The sequence below is a fragment of the Aedes aegypti genome, chromosome 2, assembly GCF_002204515.2.
Source record: "Aedes aegypti strain LVP_AGWG chromosome 2, AaegL5.0 Primary Assembly, whole genome shotgun sequence".
Lineage (NCBI taxonomy): Eukaryota > Metazoa > Arthropoda > Insecta > Diptera > Culicidae > Aedes > Aedes aegypti.
This window is the reverse complement of record NC_035108.1, coordinates 269,061,891-269,079,472: the sequence shown is the minus strand read 5'-3', so window position 1 is coordinate 269,079,472 and position 17,582 is coordinate 269,061,891. Positions and strand designations below refer to the sequence as shown.

Genomic DNA, 17,582 nt, shown 5'->3' with positions numbered 1-17,582 from the left:
ACAAAAACGTGTCCTGCAGTGTTATCTTTACTGAATCGTTGATCGGCCCTCACAGAAAGCAGTGGCCACAATCTGTTGAACAGAATATGAGACATTATTTTGTACGCCGAATTGAGGAGATTTATTCCTGAGTAATTGGCACACTCCAGTCTATCTCCCATTACATACAGAAGGCAGATCAGGCCTCCATCCATCTATCCAGCTAGCAGGTAATTCTTCTTCCTCCCATATCCTTAACACGGTGCACTATTTCGTACAGCTGTTCACCGTGCCTGAAAAGTTCGGCCGGGAAAACGTTTTTTTTTTTTTTCAGTTGCTTTACTGTTCTTCGACTGACGGAGACGGCACTGTTTTTCTCCACACGCCATCGACAGTTTCACAAATTTTCCGTATATCATTTTGTGTCATGCTGTTCTGCCATTAATGATATCTTCTTCATACTGCTTTTTCTTTCTGCGGTGAATTCTTTTCTGGGCTGCTCTCGCTTCCTTGTACTTACTTACTTATTTGGCTTTACATCAATTATCTTGATAAAGCCTCGCCAACAATATTTCGCCAATTCCCTCGGTTCATGGCCGCTTCTCTCCATCCTCGACTGTGACCCACGCTCTCCAGGTCCTGGTGTACCTGGTCCATCCACCTAGCTCGCTGCGCCCCACGCCTTCTTGTTCCGACCGGATTCGTGGCGAACACCATCTTTACAGGGTTGTTGTCCGGCATTCTTGCAACATGCCTTGCCCAGCGTATCCTTCTAGCTTTAGCTACCTTCACGATACTGGGTTCGCCGTAGAGTTGAGCGAGCTCGTGGTTCATCCTACGCCGCCACACGCCGTTCTCCTGCACGCCGCCGAAGATCGTCCTTAGCACTCGGCGTTCGAAAACCCCAAGAGCTTGCAAGTCCTCCTCGAGCATAGTCCACGCCTCATGCCCATAGAGGACTACCGGTCTTATGAGCGTTTTGTACATCGTGCATTTAGTGCGGGGGTGAATCTTTCTTGACCGCAGTTTCTTCTGGAGCCCATAGTAGGCACGACTTCCGCTGATGATGCGCCTTCGTATTTCCCGACTAACATTGTTGTCAGCCGTCAACAAGGATCCGAGGTAGACGAACTCGTCCACCACCTCGAAGGTATCCCCGTCTATCGTAACACTGCTTCCTAGGCGGGCCCTGTCGCGCTCAGTTCCGCCAACCAGCATGTACTTTGTTTTCGACGCATTCACCATTAGCCCGACTCTTATTGCTTCGCGTTTCAGGCGGGTGAACAAATCTGCCACCGTTTCAAATTTTCTCCCAATAATATCCATGTCGTCCGCGAAGCAAACAAATTGTCCGGATCTCGTGAAAATCGTGCCTCGACTGTTAAGTCCGGCTCTCCGCATGACACCTTCAAGCGCAATATTGAACAACAGGCACGAAAGTCCGTCGCCCTGTCGTAGTCCCCGCCGAGACTCGAACGAACTGGAGTGTTCGCCCGAGATCTTCACGCAGTTTTGCACACCGTCCATCGTTGCTCTGATCAATCTTGTGAGCTTCCCGGGAAAGCTGTTCTCGTCCATGATTTTCCATAGCTCTATGCGGTCGACACTATCGTATGCCGCCTTGAAATCGATGAACAAATGGGGCGTAGGGACCTGGTACTCACGGCATTTCTGCTTCCTTATACCGCTCTCTGTAATACAGGGTACCAGACTCTAGCATCCGGCTTTCGTCAACATTCATCTCATTCGTCACATTCTGGCATTTCTTATAATTCTAACCATTTCTGGATCGTCTCTGAGCAGTACCTATCACCTCTCGCACTGCTGTGCTATCCTGCACTGTGGATAGACTCTCACAGATTGTTGAGGTTGTTGTCAGATAATCTCTGAAAACTCAGTTCTGTACAAAACAGACAGACACGGACAGACACGGACACCGTCTTCAGCCATTTAGCTGCACAGACTGTAACTTAACACTAGATAACGGACAAGCATGCTCCAATGACACAGCCGAGAAACATTCCTTACGAAAAGTTTCAATGGCTGCAGTGGGAATCGAACCCACACCCCATGACAAAATACGTTCATTGCCTGACGACACTAACCACACGGCCACGAAGCCCACAAAACATGCGTGCCACTCCGAAATTAATAGTGCGTCTCCCATTCTTTGCGAGTGAATACAAAGCAAGAAGCAGGAGCTAATTTCATTTTGTGCGAGACAAAGCGAAGCACAATCTCTAGCACAAAAAATCACTCTAGGAAAATTTTAGCAAGGTATGCTTTGAAGGTGATACAAATTTTGAAGTTTTAGCACCCCTATGCTTAAACGATGTCAATTATGATGAAAATAATCTTCCCAAAATTTGAAATTATTCGGAAGAAATTTGGTTCTGCACACGCTATTTGAAGTTGATATGGAAATTACTATGGAAAAGGCAAAACTTTTGTGTTCAATCCTCGAACTGCTCGTCATAATAATCTATGGAAAAGTGAACACACTCATCTCATGTGAAAACTTCCCAGCTACAACTTTGCCGAAGACCACATTTTTTATAGGACGTAAGTATAATTTGTTATTATTGATACTTACTTTACTTTTGCTGGCTCTACGTCCTTCAAGACATGACCTGCGCCACAATGTTACGCCAACTAACTCGGTCCATGGCTGCTAACCTCCAATTCCTCGATCGCCCCACACTTCCAAGATCCTGCTCCACTTGGTCAAACTACCTAGCTCGTTGCGCTTCCCTTCGTCTTGTACCGGCTGGATTTGAGTTGAACACCATTTTTGCGGGATTGTTGTCCGGCATTCTCACAACGTGTCCCGCCCATCCCTTCCCTTCCATTCGTGCTTTGGCGACTTTCATGATACTGGGTTCACCGTAGAGATAACAAAGTCTATACCATGCTGAGATGATCATTCAATTACTTTCAGAGCAACACTGCTTTTTTTAATGTAGAACAAAGTAGCCTGGATTACTTTGACCTATTCTCCCCGCCAGGAGCACCACTGTTGCCTGCCGAACAGTTGGTGAAGCATGCTACATGCAAACCAACTTTATGATGATGAATAACAATTTATCCTGACGTCCAATCAAAAAATGGTCTTCGGCAAAGTTGTAACTGGGAGAATTTCACATTAGGAGAATTTGTTTACTTCTCCTTAAAATTTTATGACGAAGAGATAGAGGGCTGAACATAAAATATTGGCGTTTTCCATAGTAATCTCCATATAAACTTCAAATGGCGTGTGCACAGTCAAATTTCTTCCGAATCACTTCAAACTTTGGGAGGATGTTATTTACCATAATTATAATCGTTTAAGCGTAAAGCTAAAATTTATAAATTTGCATCACTCTAGTGGACAAGCTTAATAATTGCTCTACAAAAACTTATGGTTGTAGATCTTGATATGGTTAGTGAAGTCAGAAACATAACGTGGTAACTCCTATTAATGTATCCGTGGTAACGTGGAAATAAATTATGTTCATCGTGTTTAAGAGTTTTGACAGTCACATATTAGTGAAATGAATTCAAGTGGAATTTTTGACGCGCGTACGAAACGCATAGAGTGAAAATGAGACAATTCGAAACCACACAGTCTATCGCACATTGCGAGTCAGCACTGCCAAGGTGCAGTGCAGAAAAATTACTTACGTACGTCTCTTTCAAACTTATGGTGCCGTCTTGCAGCAGCACGTGTAGCACCGAAAGAGTTTTGTGTCGCACCCCATCCCTGGTTGTCGTCTACGTTGGTTCTAAAAATAAAATGCAATAAAATTGTGATTAATATTTACAATTTAACAAAATAACTTCTAATTGTTTTGAAGGTCTTTTGGATACCTTAAAATGCCTAATCAACAAGTAATCGTCTATTTGCATTATTTCATGGTATAGTATCAATGTATCAGATGATCACTTATTAGCTCTACTAATCTTTTTGATTTCGAAGAAAACTGTATTTATAAATGATAAATAACCATCGACTTAAGACATTTTTATACAAAAAAAGATAGTCCTGCGTATTAACGGGTTTATAATAATCAATTGAACACTAATCTAATAAGTAGGACGTAATGCCAGAAAGAAGAAGAAATAGGACATGATAATGCTAAACCACAGATAACAGATGTTTATGCTAGAACAACAATTTTCTGAAAACCTGTGTAAATACTCAAATTGAAACTCCTTGCAATCATTAACGCCGCCACACAGCGATTTGCGTCAATCAGTGGTGAATAGAAGTATCTTGAAATATTTCATATTCACCACTGACATCGTCATGAGAATTTAGCGATGACAGCGCCACCACGATGTTGCTACTGGTGTTGCCATTCAAAATGACCATTAATCTGCCCTTCTACGCCTACTTGTCCCATGTTCTATGTAAACCTTATGCATAGAACGGCAGTAATAGGCTTACGCAGTTTTACAATCGGACTTCAACGTCTGTTATCTGTGGCTAAACGATGTCTACTAAATAAAATACATACGTGGATATTGGATGGCAGTGTTAAAATTTTAAAATCGGCTTTTCTAAAAAAAAAAAAACGAAAATGAGAGTAAGATAAAAATTAGTCCTAGAAATATTACGTTCTGATTACCTCCCTCAACTTGCTTAGAGCAGTACGACGCCATTCTTGGATTCCCGTTGGAAGCCCCTGCCCTACACGGTAAAAGCAGCCGGCAGCCAACGTCGAAAAAAAGCCCGAATCGAATTTTCCTCACAGCTTCCTCATCTAAGTTTTTCCCCTCCTCTGACGCCACCTCATTTTTTCCCATTTTCTTATCTTGGCTCTCGGTTGGAGCTCCAACAACGTGAACCGTCCAGTTCTTCCGCCGTACGACCTCCCACCCATTTCCCGGATCCCTCGCTGGCAAGTCCCATTACTGGATACCCTTTTCCGAGCGATCCTTTTTCCTGCTGTCTGATGGCTGAAAATATAAAAATTAATTAATCTTAAGCCGAAGAAAGAAGACCTGGGGATATGACAAGGGAGCCTGTAGAAGCGGAAGAACAAGAAGAAAAATACGACAACGATGATGTCGACGTCGACGAAGGAGAAAAAAAAAAAACAACGAGGGGACCAAGGTTTTCTTCTTGGTGCTGCTGATGGTATCCCTCCTGTAAGACGAAAAGTTCGAAGGACCGTAGAATAGTTGCCACGGGGGTTGGTCGGCGGGTGGTTTCGTGGGCTCTTGGGGGTGGGAGGTTCAACGGAAGGAGTTTTGGGTAGCACTCGAGGGGTTGGGAAATTCTTATAAAGGCTAAAGTTTCAGAAGACGAGAGTGATTATATTTTGCGAGGGTTGCTTTTGGGTCCACTGACACGGGGGTGACAGCAGAATCGGGGACATGTCCGAATAGTGGGTGGTTGATGGAGATTATATGTATTGAACTCATCCCATGGCACGCACCCATTTCCCCCGCCATGGTCCCGTTTCGACATTTTCGTGCTGTAGTTCTCTAGTTGAAGGCAGGGAGTGTAGAATAATATATTATCTGTACCGAGTTTGGTATTTCTTTTTACGTTGGGCGCTCCCGAATACGTGGCATGTAGGAATCGATTCACCCTCGATGGTATCCACCCTGGATAGATTTAGAGGGAGAACAACCGTGCATCCTTCCAATTTCTCACTCCACTCGGCACATCAACATAAGCTGGCTGTTTTCCTGCGTTGTAGGCACAAACATCGATTTCCACTCTGGGTTGGTTGGTGGTGTAGGCATCTAGCAAAGGGTGCAGCACCACCCACAGACTCCTCCAGGATACATCCGTTGAAATGCATTCGTGCGCTCGCCTTCGCTACTAACAGCCCTTCTATTTCTCACACACAATGCACTTAATCACCAATGGGGTTGCAGTTGCACCATCCGCCTCATTCGAATAGCCCAAGGGGGCGCAGAACGGTCTCCCATTCCAACAGCACAACATCCTTCTGCATATGATGCCCACTCTAATTCGAACATCTCATTCGTCTTCTTCATCCCCATTCCAGTGCGATCAGAATGCTTGCCATTTACGCACTTGCACACTACTCTCTAGCAAACCCGTCATCAGTCGCCGGAAATATATGCGAAGTCAATGAAATCATCCCGTCCGTCCCTCGGCATGAGCACACTGAGATCTTATCCGGCATCGCTGGTCACCAAAACCCTGCTCAATGAATCACTTATAGACAAACGGATGTAGCACTTCTTGTTTTGCCGTAAGTTCATTATGTTGGTTGGATTTCATTATGGTGGATTCAAAAAAATGGTGAACCAAAACGCTTTCTATCAGTTTGTAGAACACTTTTCTTCTTATAATATTTCAAGTAGCACTGAGCATTCAAAAAATAACTGAATAACCTGGGGGACCTGGGGTAAAATAGACCAATCAATAATTGGTGCCAAAATGAAGACCACAGAACGTGCATGGGCCGATTAAGTACACAGAGTCAAGTTGAAACAGGCGAGGCAAGATAAAATGCAGCGTTTTGATGGCGACGGTAATACATGTTAAACTTTCCTGCATTTGGAGTTTGTTTGAACTGTAAAGTAAATACTTCAGTAGGAAATTTATCCATCGAAGTCGTTTAAATTTTCCCCACAAAGATATAGGCAAAAATGTCCCAAGATAAAACACACAAACCTTCAACATAATGGCTATTATCTAGTTGGACAAACTTGCGTCAAAACATTTACATGTTTTTAGTTATGACAGTTTTTAAACTGATTGTCTTAAATGAAATTTTGCCCCACCGTTCGCATGAGTTCGTATCTAGGCGGCAAAAGTTGGCTTGTTATAGAGTAAAGTGGGGCAGCTAGCTCGATTCAAAACAAATGTTATAAATGCCACGGTGGTTCGAATACTATTCAAGTAAGATACTTTCATTTGGTCGAGATTTAGAAAATTTATGGCTATTTGGTGTGTTTGTGCCATTTTTCTATCAATCAGAAGTTAGTTAAAGAATTATTGACTTCATGGCTTATTTACTATATTTTTATGTTTTGTCTCCATTTCAGGATTCCCTATCCATGCCGTTCAACAGCGAAACCACGGACAACAATGGTACGACTGGTGCTGCAGCTGGCGAAGATGCATATGCAGGTAAGGTCATCACAAATATAAAGTTTACTTTTTGTACGATAGGATGGCATTGTAGATGTAATGCACTCTAAAACTTCATTACAAACTATAGGTAACGGGCTTAATTTTTTTTTTTCAAAAATAATGTAGAAGTAATAATTTTCGCTAAAACAAATACCATGATTCGCGGTAACAATGATCAGTTATTTTTTGGATAACATTGATCACCCATGCAAACAGTGATCGGGTATATTGAAAATGTAATTACCTACTAAAATCATGGCCCTTGAAGCCGAATATGAAGGCAAAGCTATTACAAGTCATTTAGTGTTTAAGTTATTGTAAAATAAAAAAAAACATCTTGAATACGCCCAAATGTAGGCAATTTTCTTAGGATCTACATTCTTAGTAGTACTGTAGTCCGGGGGCAAATTGATCTTTTTTTTACAACTTTTTATTATACTATTTTCAAGAATTGAGATATTGCCAACTTAATTTCAGCAAAATCAGTCTTTCGTTGATCGCTATCCACGAACGTTCATTTTTTTTTGTGAAACAACATAAAATACAACATTAAACTAGAATAAACCCCCATAGGAGCAAGCGACAAGATCAAAGGATCAAACACTACTACCGCGATCCGCGATGCTATTCAACCTTGGTACGCGAACGATGCGCGACATGTTTGGTCCTGCCCTCGTCGCCCGCCCCCGTAGGAGCACCCACCGGGTCGAAGGATCAAACACTACTCAGTTTAAGACTAAAAAAAACTCATTTACTAAATTTGGGTGTCCGACTCCTAAAAATGATGTCAAAACTCTTACAAATCGTATACTTGACCATTTACTTGCAAAGTTTAACTTACAAGGGAAGGTCACGATGGTGTTACACGGGGTTTTCAACCGGACTATTTTTGTTAGATTCTACATGTCGAAATATGAAAAACCCTAAAGCGTTTCGGGTGATGGACCAGTGTAGCCAGGAGGGGCTCTGAAAGGGGTAGTTTTGTACGAATATAATATTATTAAGTTAATTGAAAATTTGACAAAAAGGGTTTTCTTAGTATTTATTATGATAGTAGCGAACAAAATTACCATTATTGTATGTTTTGAATGTATTTTTATGCTATAGGCGTAACTTGTTCTTCTTGTCGTATTTTTCCAATAAAACCAAGTTGATTTTGATGAAAATATTCCGTTCATTTCGTAGTTTTCTAATATCTATCATAGAACCCGAGATAAACTTAATTTATTTTTTCAGTAGTGTAGTAAGAAAGGGATTGAAAAGGGGCCAGTTGATTAATGAAGAAGATGTGGAGATATAAACAGTACTGACAAGATATACTGCCAAGAAAATCCTCCGAGATGGGACTGTTTTCCAGATTGAAAATATGTGTAGAATTGCAAAGTTTTTTGGGATACGAACCAGAAGCCAGTAAAGGCATAAATGTTAGCATATTTTGGTATATATTTTTTAAAGATTATTTTCTAATTTTCCAAATATATTGATAATTATAGTGTGCTTGAACTTTTAATAATTGAAACAACATAAGAGACAGCTGTATAATAATTGATGCATTTTATTATTTACATAACTCTTATACTGCCCATAACTGCATATTTGTAACATTCGACAAAAGTAGGCATTGAGTAAATGGGATACCAAGTTTATATTTTACTGCAGTATGGGAGGAAACTAAAATTTCAAAAAATCATTAAGAATTCAAAAGAGCTTATTTGAGGCTGAAATCTTGTACAACTCATACCGCATATTTGGTGAATAGACAGAAAATAATTCTGATAGAAATTTCGTTACTACTACATTATGAGGCTCATGTATAATCTCAATGTGACTGTTATGCGGTTACATTTGCCAGTGTGACAAAACAACTTGGTATTTTTTTCGAATTTTCTAGAAAAAACTCACAGATTTTAGTAAGTTGATCGAAAGTATTTATCATTTGATGACTCTCCCCGGTATTAACTCCAATTTGTCAAAAATGTCGAATGTGACTGTTATGCAGTTATGGGCAGTATACTAGTATTTAACTGATAATCCATCAATTCCCTCACTTCCGCAACACTTTTTGTATGTACATTTGTTTGCATCGTTTTACTGGTCTATATCTCTCTATTCAGCGTTCTTTACACTATCCCAAGTAGAATAAAATAGCCTCAGAATTCCAAGGATTGCTTTCACTTTCTTCCCTTGTCTACCTTTCCCTTAAATCGCTTTTAATATATCATTTCTCTTGATACATTTTTTTCTTTTGAATAGAGAAGATCACGATGGTGTTACATATGGTGTAACTTGACTCTTCTTCAGAATCGTATAATCAGAAAGGGCTTGTTTTCAGTCACTGGTCATAATAAAAAAAATCATCAGAATATATTGAAGGAGCTTAATTAATAAAGCAAACATGGGGTAAGCTTCGAGGTTTTGACGAGCCTAGTATGTCCAATAATCTACTTGGGAAAATACAAGGTATTCTGGAGAGAGATAATGACTAGTGTTAAACAATCAGCTATACTCTACATAAAAATTGTTGCAAAAGTGTAATAATGTAATATTTTGTTTGTTTTAGTGTTGTGTGACAGCATTATATATTTTCACCGACCTTAACACCCGAAAATATCACCAGTTTCTTCCAGAAGCGTTACGTAATTTATAGAAGGAGTAAAACCATTTCACGTTTGTTTGGCACTGTGAGTGACGTAAGTTTTCTGGCAATACAACTGTCCCTTATTTTGTTCTACTGTTTAATTTAATATTTTGTTATAACTAAAATTAACAAACATACAAACAGTATACATTAGTTCCACAACAGGTTCAAAAAAAAACAGAAAGAAATTGAAAAGAGGTAAAGTGACAAAATGTTTCCATATTAGACCCTTACTGGCTATACAACTGCTTCATTCTTGACAATCCGTTTCTGATTGCGCTCTAAAAAATGGAAGGAATTAGAAAACCATGGAATGCACGGGGCCTTCCTTAGCCTAGTGGTTAGAGTCCGCGCCTACAAAGCAAAGCCATGCTGAAGGTGTCTGGGTTCGATTACCGGTCGGTCCAGGATCTTTTCGTAATGGAAATTTCCTGGATTTCCCTCATTGGCGTAGGAACAGGGGGGGCCAGGCCTGGCCCCCTCCAGAATCATCCAGGCCCCCCCCCCCAGAAATTTTGATGATAATAATAATAATAAAAAAGACAGCAAAATCTTCTGAATCAATGTACATGACTCTTATTATTGACAAAAATCTCTTTAGTAGTTACGTTATTTATGTTGTACAACTATACTTAGAAAACCTCGCTTGTCTTACACAGCATCAGCGTGGTGGTTCTGACTTCGGTGATTCGCGCGACAACCGAAGGCTTAACCGCCCGGCTGTCGATTGATTGGTTACTGTTAGAACTTCTTGTTGTATGCGATTAGCGCAATTTCTCAAAATCTCTGTTGCTAAAAATACAATGGTACTAAAAAGCGTTAAAATCCCGGAAGTTTGATCCCCAAAATTCGTATTTTTTTTTTAATAAAGCAGCATGTTCACTGCATTCTGATTTCTCATGCTTTTGGAGAACACCCTGCTCGAGGTGTCCGTTGATGATGATTCCCCTCATGAAACATCACTACAGAAATCCAAACATTAACTTCAAAACTCGTATAACGTCAGAAAAAATAATTGTAAAAATAGACAAAATTACTAAAACAATTTCTCAGACATGGCAAGCATTTTTGTTGAAAGACTTAACTTTCATGGAATTTCTGCATGACCAAGTATTCTTCAAATAAATGGCAGAAATTTAACCTGTTGGGAAAAAATGTATAAAAAATCGCTTATAGTGTTTAACTCCAGCAATTATCTCTTTGATTTTGATTCAATTCTTGTATTTTTGCTTGAATCAAAATTTTTCAGAGAAATTTTCAATATTCTCCATAATTCTATAATTATTAGTAGAATAAAATTCCTCAAGGAATATTGAAGAGTGGCTTCAGAACTTTGGTAGCTCTCTTAGAAATTAGTCGAATAATATTGAGTTGATTCCATTCCTTCTATGTCTACTTCTTATTAGCAAATTGATTCCGAAATTTTTTTCTGGATTTACCTAAATATGTTACTTAACCTTTCAAAAGCTCAGTTTTTCATCGCAATTCTTCCAAAAAATCATTGATTCTATCAGCTCTTATACTGAGATATTTCGCTGAAAGTTTTCCCAAAAAAATATTACAAATTCTTCCGCAAAGTTCGTCAATAGTTCTTAAGAAATATTTGCAAAATACATCACAAATTGCATCAAAAATTCTTGTACAGTGACCGATGAAATAAAAGATCATTTTAGCGTTTTCCATACAAATTGATCAAGTTTGGTGACTTGGATCTTGGATCCTAGAGCTCCGATTGAGCTGAATTTTTTACCGAAATTTAGAAATAACTTGATATTTGTGTAGCATTTTGATCATCCACTTTAAAGTAATCAAAAATTACAAAATAAATTTTGTAAAAAAAAAATGCTAAATTTTTCATTTTGGACTATTTTTGAAGCAAAAGGTTTTAGAGCAATATACTCTTTGACAATAATGTTTGATTTAACAAGAGAAACAAATTGTAGAACAATTTTTTTCTGAAAAATTCATACTCTTCAAATTACCAAATTTTTGTCATTTCCTTCAATATGGGACATTTGCGATAACTTCTATGTGTCTGATCAAAAAAGTTTTAGTTTTTTACTGCACAAATTTCAAGTTATTTCCTAAAGGGAAAAGCGGTAGAAATTCCAGATTACTCGGATCTCTAAAAGTCAAGATCTAAGTTTCCAAATTTGGGCATTTTGAGTAAAAATAACGGCAAAATGATCTTTTTTCGACGGTCTCTCTCTCTTTTTAAAATTTTGCTTCAAATTTCTGGATTATTCAAGCATTGGGAAGAAAATAGTTTTTAAAATGTCTCTTGCTTTTGCTTCCGAAATTAGCGTAGCGGTAAAGAAATCTGTCGAGAAACATGTAGCAAAACAACTAGGAAGGGGGAAAAGATTTATTAAGAAATTCATAAAGAAATTTGTATAGATCTTCCTTAAAACACTTCTTTAGAACTGATTTTACCAATTATTGGCAGAATTTATATTCTTGGTTAGAATGTTTACGAATTTCTGGTGGCTACTAGAAAACCAGAAGTCAATGAAGTATAGATTTGAAAGATAATTTGTGAAGAAGCTTCTGATGAACCTTTTTGAAAATTTTGTTTTATTTGTAAATTCATTAGAGAGGTTTTAGCCATTCTGTAATTTACCTCTAGTGAAAAGATAATAAATTATCTTTCAGTGTACCTAGGCCCAACTATTGTTCTACCTGCTTCAACATTTTGTTATTTCTCCTTTCTACTTCTGACCCTATAAGTAACTTTGCACAAAATCTTTCCTTACTCCAAAATGCAACATTTTAAAGAATCTATTAAAAGGTAAATTATAGGAGTTTTGAAAAATTGTAGAATTTTTATACGTATGGTTTCTGATTCCTTAAAGTCCATAAGGAATTCCTCAACAAATTGTCAAAGTAATGCAAAAGTTTCCCCTTTAATTAAAATTCACTAAAATCTTACATTAAGAAATTTTCCTACTGGCAATATTTCCGCATTGAAACTCTACAGAACTACAAGATAATCGATAATAGACCCTTCAAAAAAGTTTGTTTAGAATTTTTAAAGGTAGGAAAACATGGGTTCCACATCAATAGTATGTATTTACCATAGTATCATGGAAGGAAAAATTTCATCCGTTTTAACACTTATCATTTTCTATTATAAAAGACGAAGAAAAGAGAAGTAAAGCTTTTCTGTGTATATTGTCAACAAGTTTCAGAAATTCTACGGTTAAATTTGAATTTTCCGACAGGAATTTAGTATATTTTTCCGAAATATATTTAAGCTGCTATTATTCGAAAAATTACCTACAAAATTCTTCAAAACTTGTTTGTATATGTTTCTTTAGCAATCTGATGTGGATTGATTCGTAGAGAAATTTGTAAAGCAATCCCTAAAAAATATTGAGATATTCCTGGAGTAGTTTTTGAACCAAAAAATGGATAGTATATACATTTTTTCTAGAGCCTGAAAGAGAACTTTATGGAACTTCTGGAGAAACTTTTCGTGAAGTTCAAAAATAAATTGCAAAATCGGGTGAAAAATTTCCTCAAAAAATTATTAGTGCGGTTTAGAAAAATGAAAAAAAACTCTGGAAAATACTAAGATTGTAGATTTTTAGGAAGAATCTTAAGAAATTATAATAATATAATTCTCTAGGAAATCCCTGAACAAATTACTCGGGAAATCTTTGAGTATTTTCGCGGAAGAGTTTTTGAAATAACAGTTTAACTCTATGATTTTAGAGACACCTGAAAAATATTATCTGTGAAAAAAATGCTTGAATACATTTTTGGTGAGACTCTTGGATTTTTTTGTACTATTTTTGGGAGAAATCTTCAGTAATTCCTGAAAATCATAAGGAAATTATTAATGGAGGATACTTTAAATTAACAATTGGAAACGGCATGTACTTAATAATTTTTCCTTCCAGGAAAAATGATTATAAGAATTTCTAATCCATTCTCTACCGGAATTCTTCAAGAGATTTTTCAAGCAATTCGATAGAGATTCTTCGAGAAATTTTCTGGTGAGATCAGAAAGTCTGGGAATGATTTTCCGTGGGAATCCCAAGACAAACTCAGTGGAAACTGGTTAAGGTTCTTGAAGAAGAACGAAAATAAGTCAATAATAAATTCCCGTAGCCATTCTCAGAGGAATCTCCTTAAAGCACATGGTTTAATACCTAAAAAGTTCGTGAAAGAATCACAAAAACATTCATTGTGAGTTTTTTTTTTTTTGAATTCTTAAAGGATCCTTTTTTTTAAGTTAAGAGCCGATTTTTTTTAAGGCACTTTGTGCTCGTGGCCACTACTGTGCCACTACTCAGTTGATCTGTAGCTTCTTCTTTACCGATACAGATCTATTTTCAACTTATCTATTTTTACATCTTACTTTCACTCTCTCCTACTCTTTTACTCTCACACCGAGCAGGTAGGAGAGAGCTCTGCTGTTAGTGAGGCTAGCTGCCTGCGAAGAGGTTCAGTTTGTCTCAGTCACCCTCTGATACTGACGGAGGATTGATGTGCTTCCCAAAGCACGGTCCTCCGTGAGGCGTCTTCTGGTGGCTGGGCGGGTTTTTTGTGGAGGGGCTGGGAATCGAATCCATGACCTTCCGCTTATGAAGCGAAAGTGTAACCTCAAGGCTACAGACCCCCCTAAAGGATTCTTGACTGGATTACAAAAAAAATGAATCATGTTTGAAGCGAATATTGAAATTTATAAATATCACTGATATTCCGCAGAATAAGAAATGATAACAAAAAAATAAAACCAATACAAATCTTTTTATATAACGAAATTTGTGATTATTGTGACCGACATTATTTCTGTAAAACAAGTATTTGCCCCCCCTAGGCCCCCTCCAGAAAAAAATCCTAGCTACGCCAATGATTTCCCTGTGCATAGAGTATAATTGTAGCTGCCACACGATATACGAATGCGAAAAATGGCAACTTTGGCAAAAAAGCTCTCAGTTGATAACTGTGGAAGTGCTCATAAGAACACTAAGCTGAGAAGCAGGCACTGTCCTAGTGAGGACGTTAATGTCAAGAAGAAGAAGAAGAAGAAGAAGAAGAAGAAGAAGAAGAAGAAGAAGAAGAAGAAGAAGAAGGAATTCACGGAATATCAAGACCGAAACAATTTTGGTTTTATTTGAGTAATATGTAAAAAAAACATACTATGGCCTATGGCATTAATACTGCATCACAACAAATACTGCAAAAATCTTTTCGTCAAATTTTCAATTAACTCAATATTACATACGCACAAAATTGCCCTTTTCAGAGCCCCTCTTGGCTACACCACTGGTCCATCACCCGAAAGGCTTTTTCATATTTCGACATGTAGAATCTAACACAAATAGTCCGGTTGAATACCCCGTGTAACGTGTAGCTTTGGGGTTTTTCATATTTCGACATGTAGAATCTAACAAAAATAGTCCGGTTGAATACCCCGTGTAACACCATCGTGACTTTCCATTATCAGTAAATCAGCATAATACGCCTAAATGTATGCAATTTGTATATGAAATAAACACGTTTTACGGAAATAGACAGTTTAATGGCCGAAAGACTATGTTTGTTCCGCTATATGATTTCAAAAATTAGTCAAATAGTCAACACTGTAACTTATAAAGCAACTCATACACACTTAGTTTTTTTTCTCGTTGTTCGGTAATTTTTTTTACCGGAAACGTACTGTAAATAAATATTTAACTGAAGCTTCGGTATTACAAACAAGATTTACCGAACACCCTTGAATATATAAAAAATCAAAAGAATATTCGTCCTCTTTTACCGAAATCATCGTTTTATTTACTGAGAAAAACTGTTAATCGTTTAGATTTGCCGTAGACTGTAATTTTTTACCGTACTTCAGTTCTTAGTGCTACAAAACTTTACCGAACCAATTGTAATTTGATATTTTTGTGGCCGCCATATTATTTGAAAGTTCTGTGATTGTGACCATAAACACTGTTTTTTTGAGAAAAAAATGAGACTACGACAGCAGGATGAGCGTCTGGAACTACTTTTCCGTAAGTACGACCTGGGGGATTTTATTAAAAAACCTATTTTTAAAAATTGAATAAAATATTTTCGTTGTAGTATCCAACTGCTCAATTACGTTTCCGGATAGAATCGTCACATAAACGAGGATAAACACCCATGACGGAATCGGTGGTGATGGTGGTAAAAGGGGTCAACAGCTGCAAATGAGCCAGGATTGTAGCCCAAGATTTGAAGCGCGTGTTCGAGTTGTTGGTGATGCCACTGGTGGTATCGTCTTCCATCTTCATGCAAAAGACAAGCAGTTCATCTTCAAACGGTTCGAAAACAAATACGCGAAATAAATCGATGAACATTTGCTATCAATATGGTTTTTGCTTTGTTTTGATCATCCTTTTCTATTCCGACTGCCTGCTGTTACGAACAATGCGTTCGGTAGTTTATTTTACAATACGTTCGGTAATAATTCACGAGCATATTGTAATTTTTTGACAGCTGCGAGTCGATTGCAATTACAGATTGTTCGGTAATCCTTAACTTTACCGAAAGCATTACCGAGCGCTCAGCGGTTTATATTTCGGTAAAAAAATTACCGGAGTCGGTGATATTTTCTAAGTGTGTACACTCAATGTTTGCATTTAAACTTAGTACTGGCGGATTGTTTAGTACTAATTTGTTCAACAGTATTGCTAGCTTAGTATACAAAAAATGTTTAAAATCAGCATCAGACTTCTATAAACTAGAAAACATTGAATGTATCTGATGTGAACAAGACATTCAGCTTCCTTGAAAGGAATCGCTATTTCATGCTGACCTGATCAAATTAGATCCAGTGGTCAATTTGCCCCCGGATAACGATAATTCGTTAACATTAGAATTAATAATCCCGGAAACATTTCCCGGGAAATGAGATATTTCGGGATTCCCGTTTCCCGGGAAATGATTTTCTGTTTCCCGGGATTCTCGTATTTCCCGGGAAGCTCTATTTCAATAAATACTTGACCATGTTTATTTAAATAAAAACCACCATATAGAGAGATCGTAGTAGGCTGCGACCACTGTCACGTTTTTATCGTCTCCGCAAATTATTTGATTCAGCTGATGAAACGGCTGGTGCAGTTTTTGAAAAAAACTGTCTATAGATCAAATAAGTCGGTTTCTGCACGCGTTCTATTGGGCAGTGCTTCGTTGAAGCCCAAGCAGGAAAATAGTGTTTTTGCAATTTCTCATCGTAATAGGCTGTTTTTCATCACGTCAATCTGTCATGAAACGGCCTACTTTCCTGCACTGAAGTATGCAGTGCGGGAATAGTCATTACCTAACTAAAACCAGTGCTGTAATGATTCATTACGCAACGCTTTTTCATTACGCAACTGTTTTGAGTTGCGTAATGAATCATAACACAACACTTTTTCAGAAATTGTAAAACAATGGTGAATGCATTCCGATATAATTTCTGATACCCTCAAGTGGTCTTCTACGAAATTGCAAAAAATGTTGTACGTAACTCGTTGCAGAACTCGATGTTTACAGCACTTGTCGTAATTATCCTACTCGGCAAGCCTCGTAGGATAAATTTACGACTCGTGCTGTAAAAATCATCATTCTGCAACTTGTTCCGTAAACTACTATTTCGTCACCAAAGCATTTTTTCGTTTTAGTTTGCACGCGTTCGGGTTTTTGTGTTGCCGGAGTGATATTTTGTTCTTGTGAAATGAGCAAGCTGAAGTAGAGTTTCAGCTGGTGAAACGGCTGAAGCAGCTTTGAAAAAAAAGTGTCATTTGCAGAAATTAGTTGGTTTATTCTGCACGCGTTCTGCTGGGTAGTGATTGTTGAAGCCCACGCAGGAGGTGAAGATGCATCAAGGCTGACCTTAGATTTTCGACTGTG

General features: G+C 38.0%; 1 protein-coding gene across 1 annotated transcript in view; it reads left to right on the top strand.

Annotated features, from left to right (window-relative positions):
- The window catches only part of LOC5565811 (nucleolar protein 4), a 226,164-nt gene that overhangs the window by 186,049 nt on the left and 22,533 nt on the right, over positions 1 to 17,582 (top strand). The window contains exon 6 of the mRNA XM_021839570.1: positions 6,991 to 7,075. Coding sequence (XP_021695262.1) covers positions 6,991 to 7,075 — 85 coding nt within the window. The remainder of the gene's footprint in view (positions 1 to 6,990; positions 7,076 to 17,582) is intronic.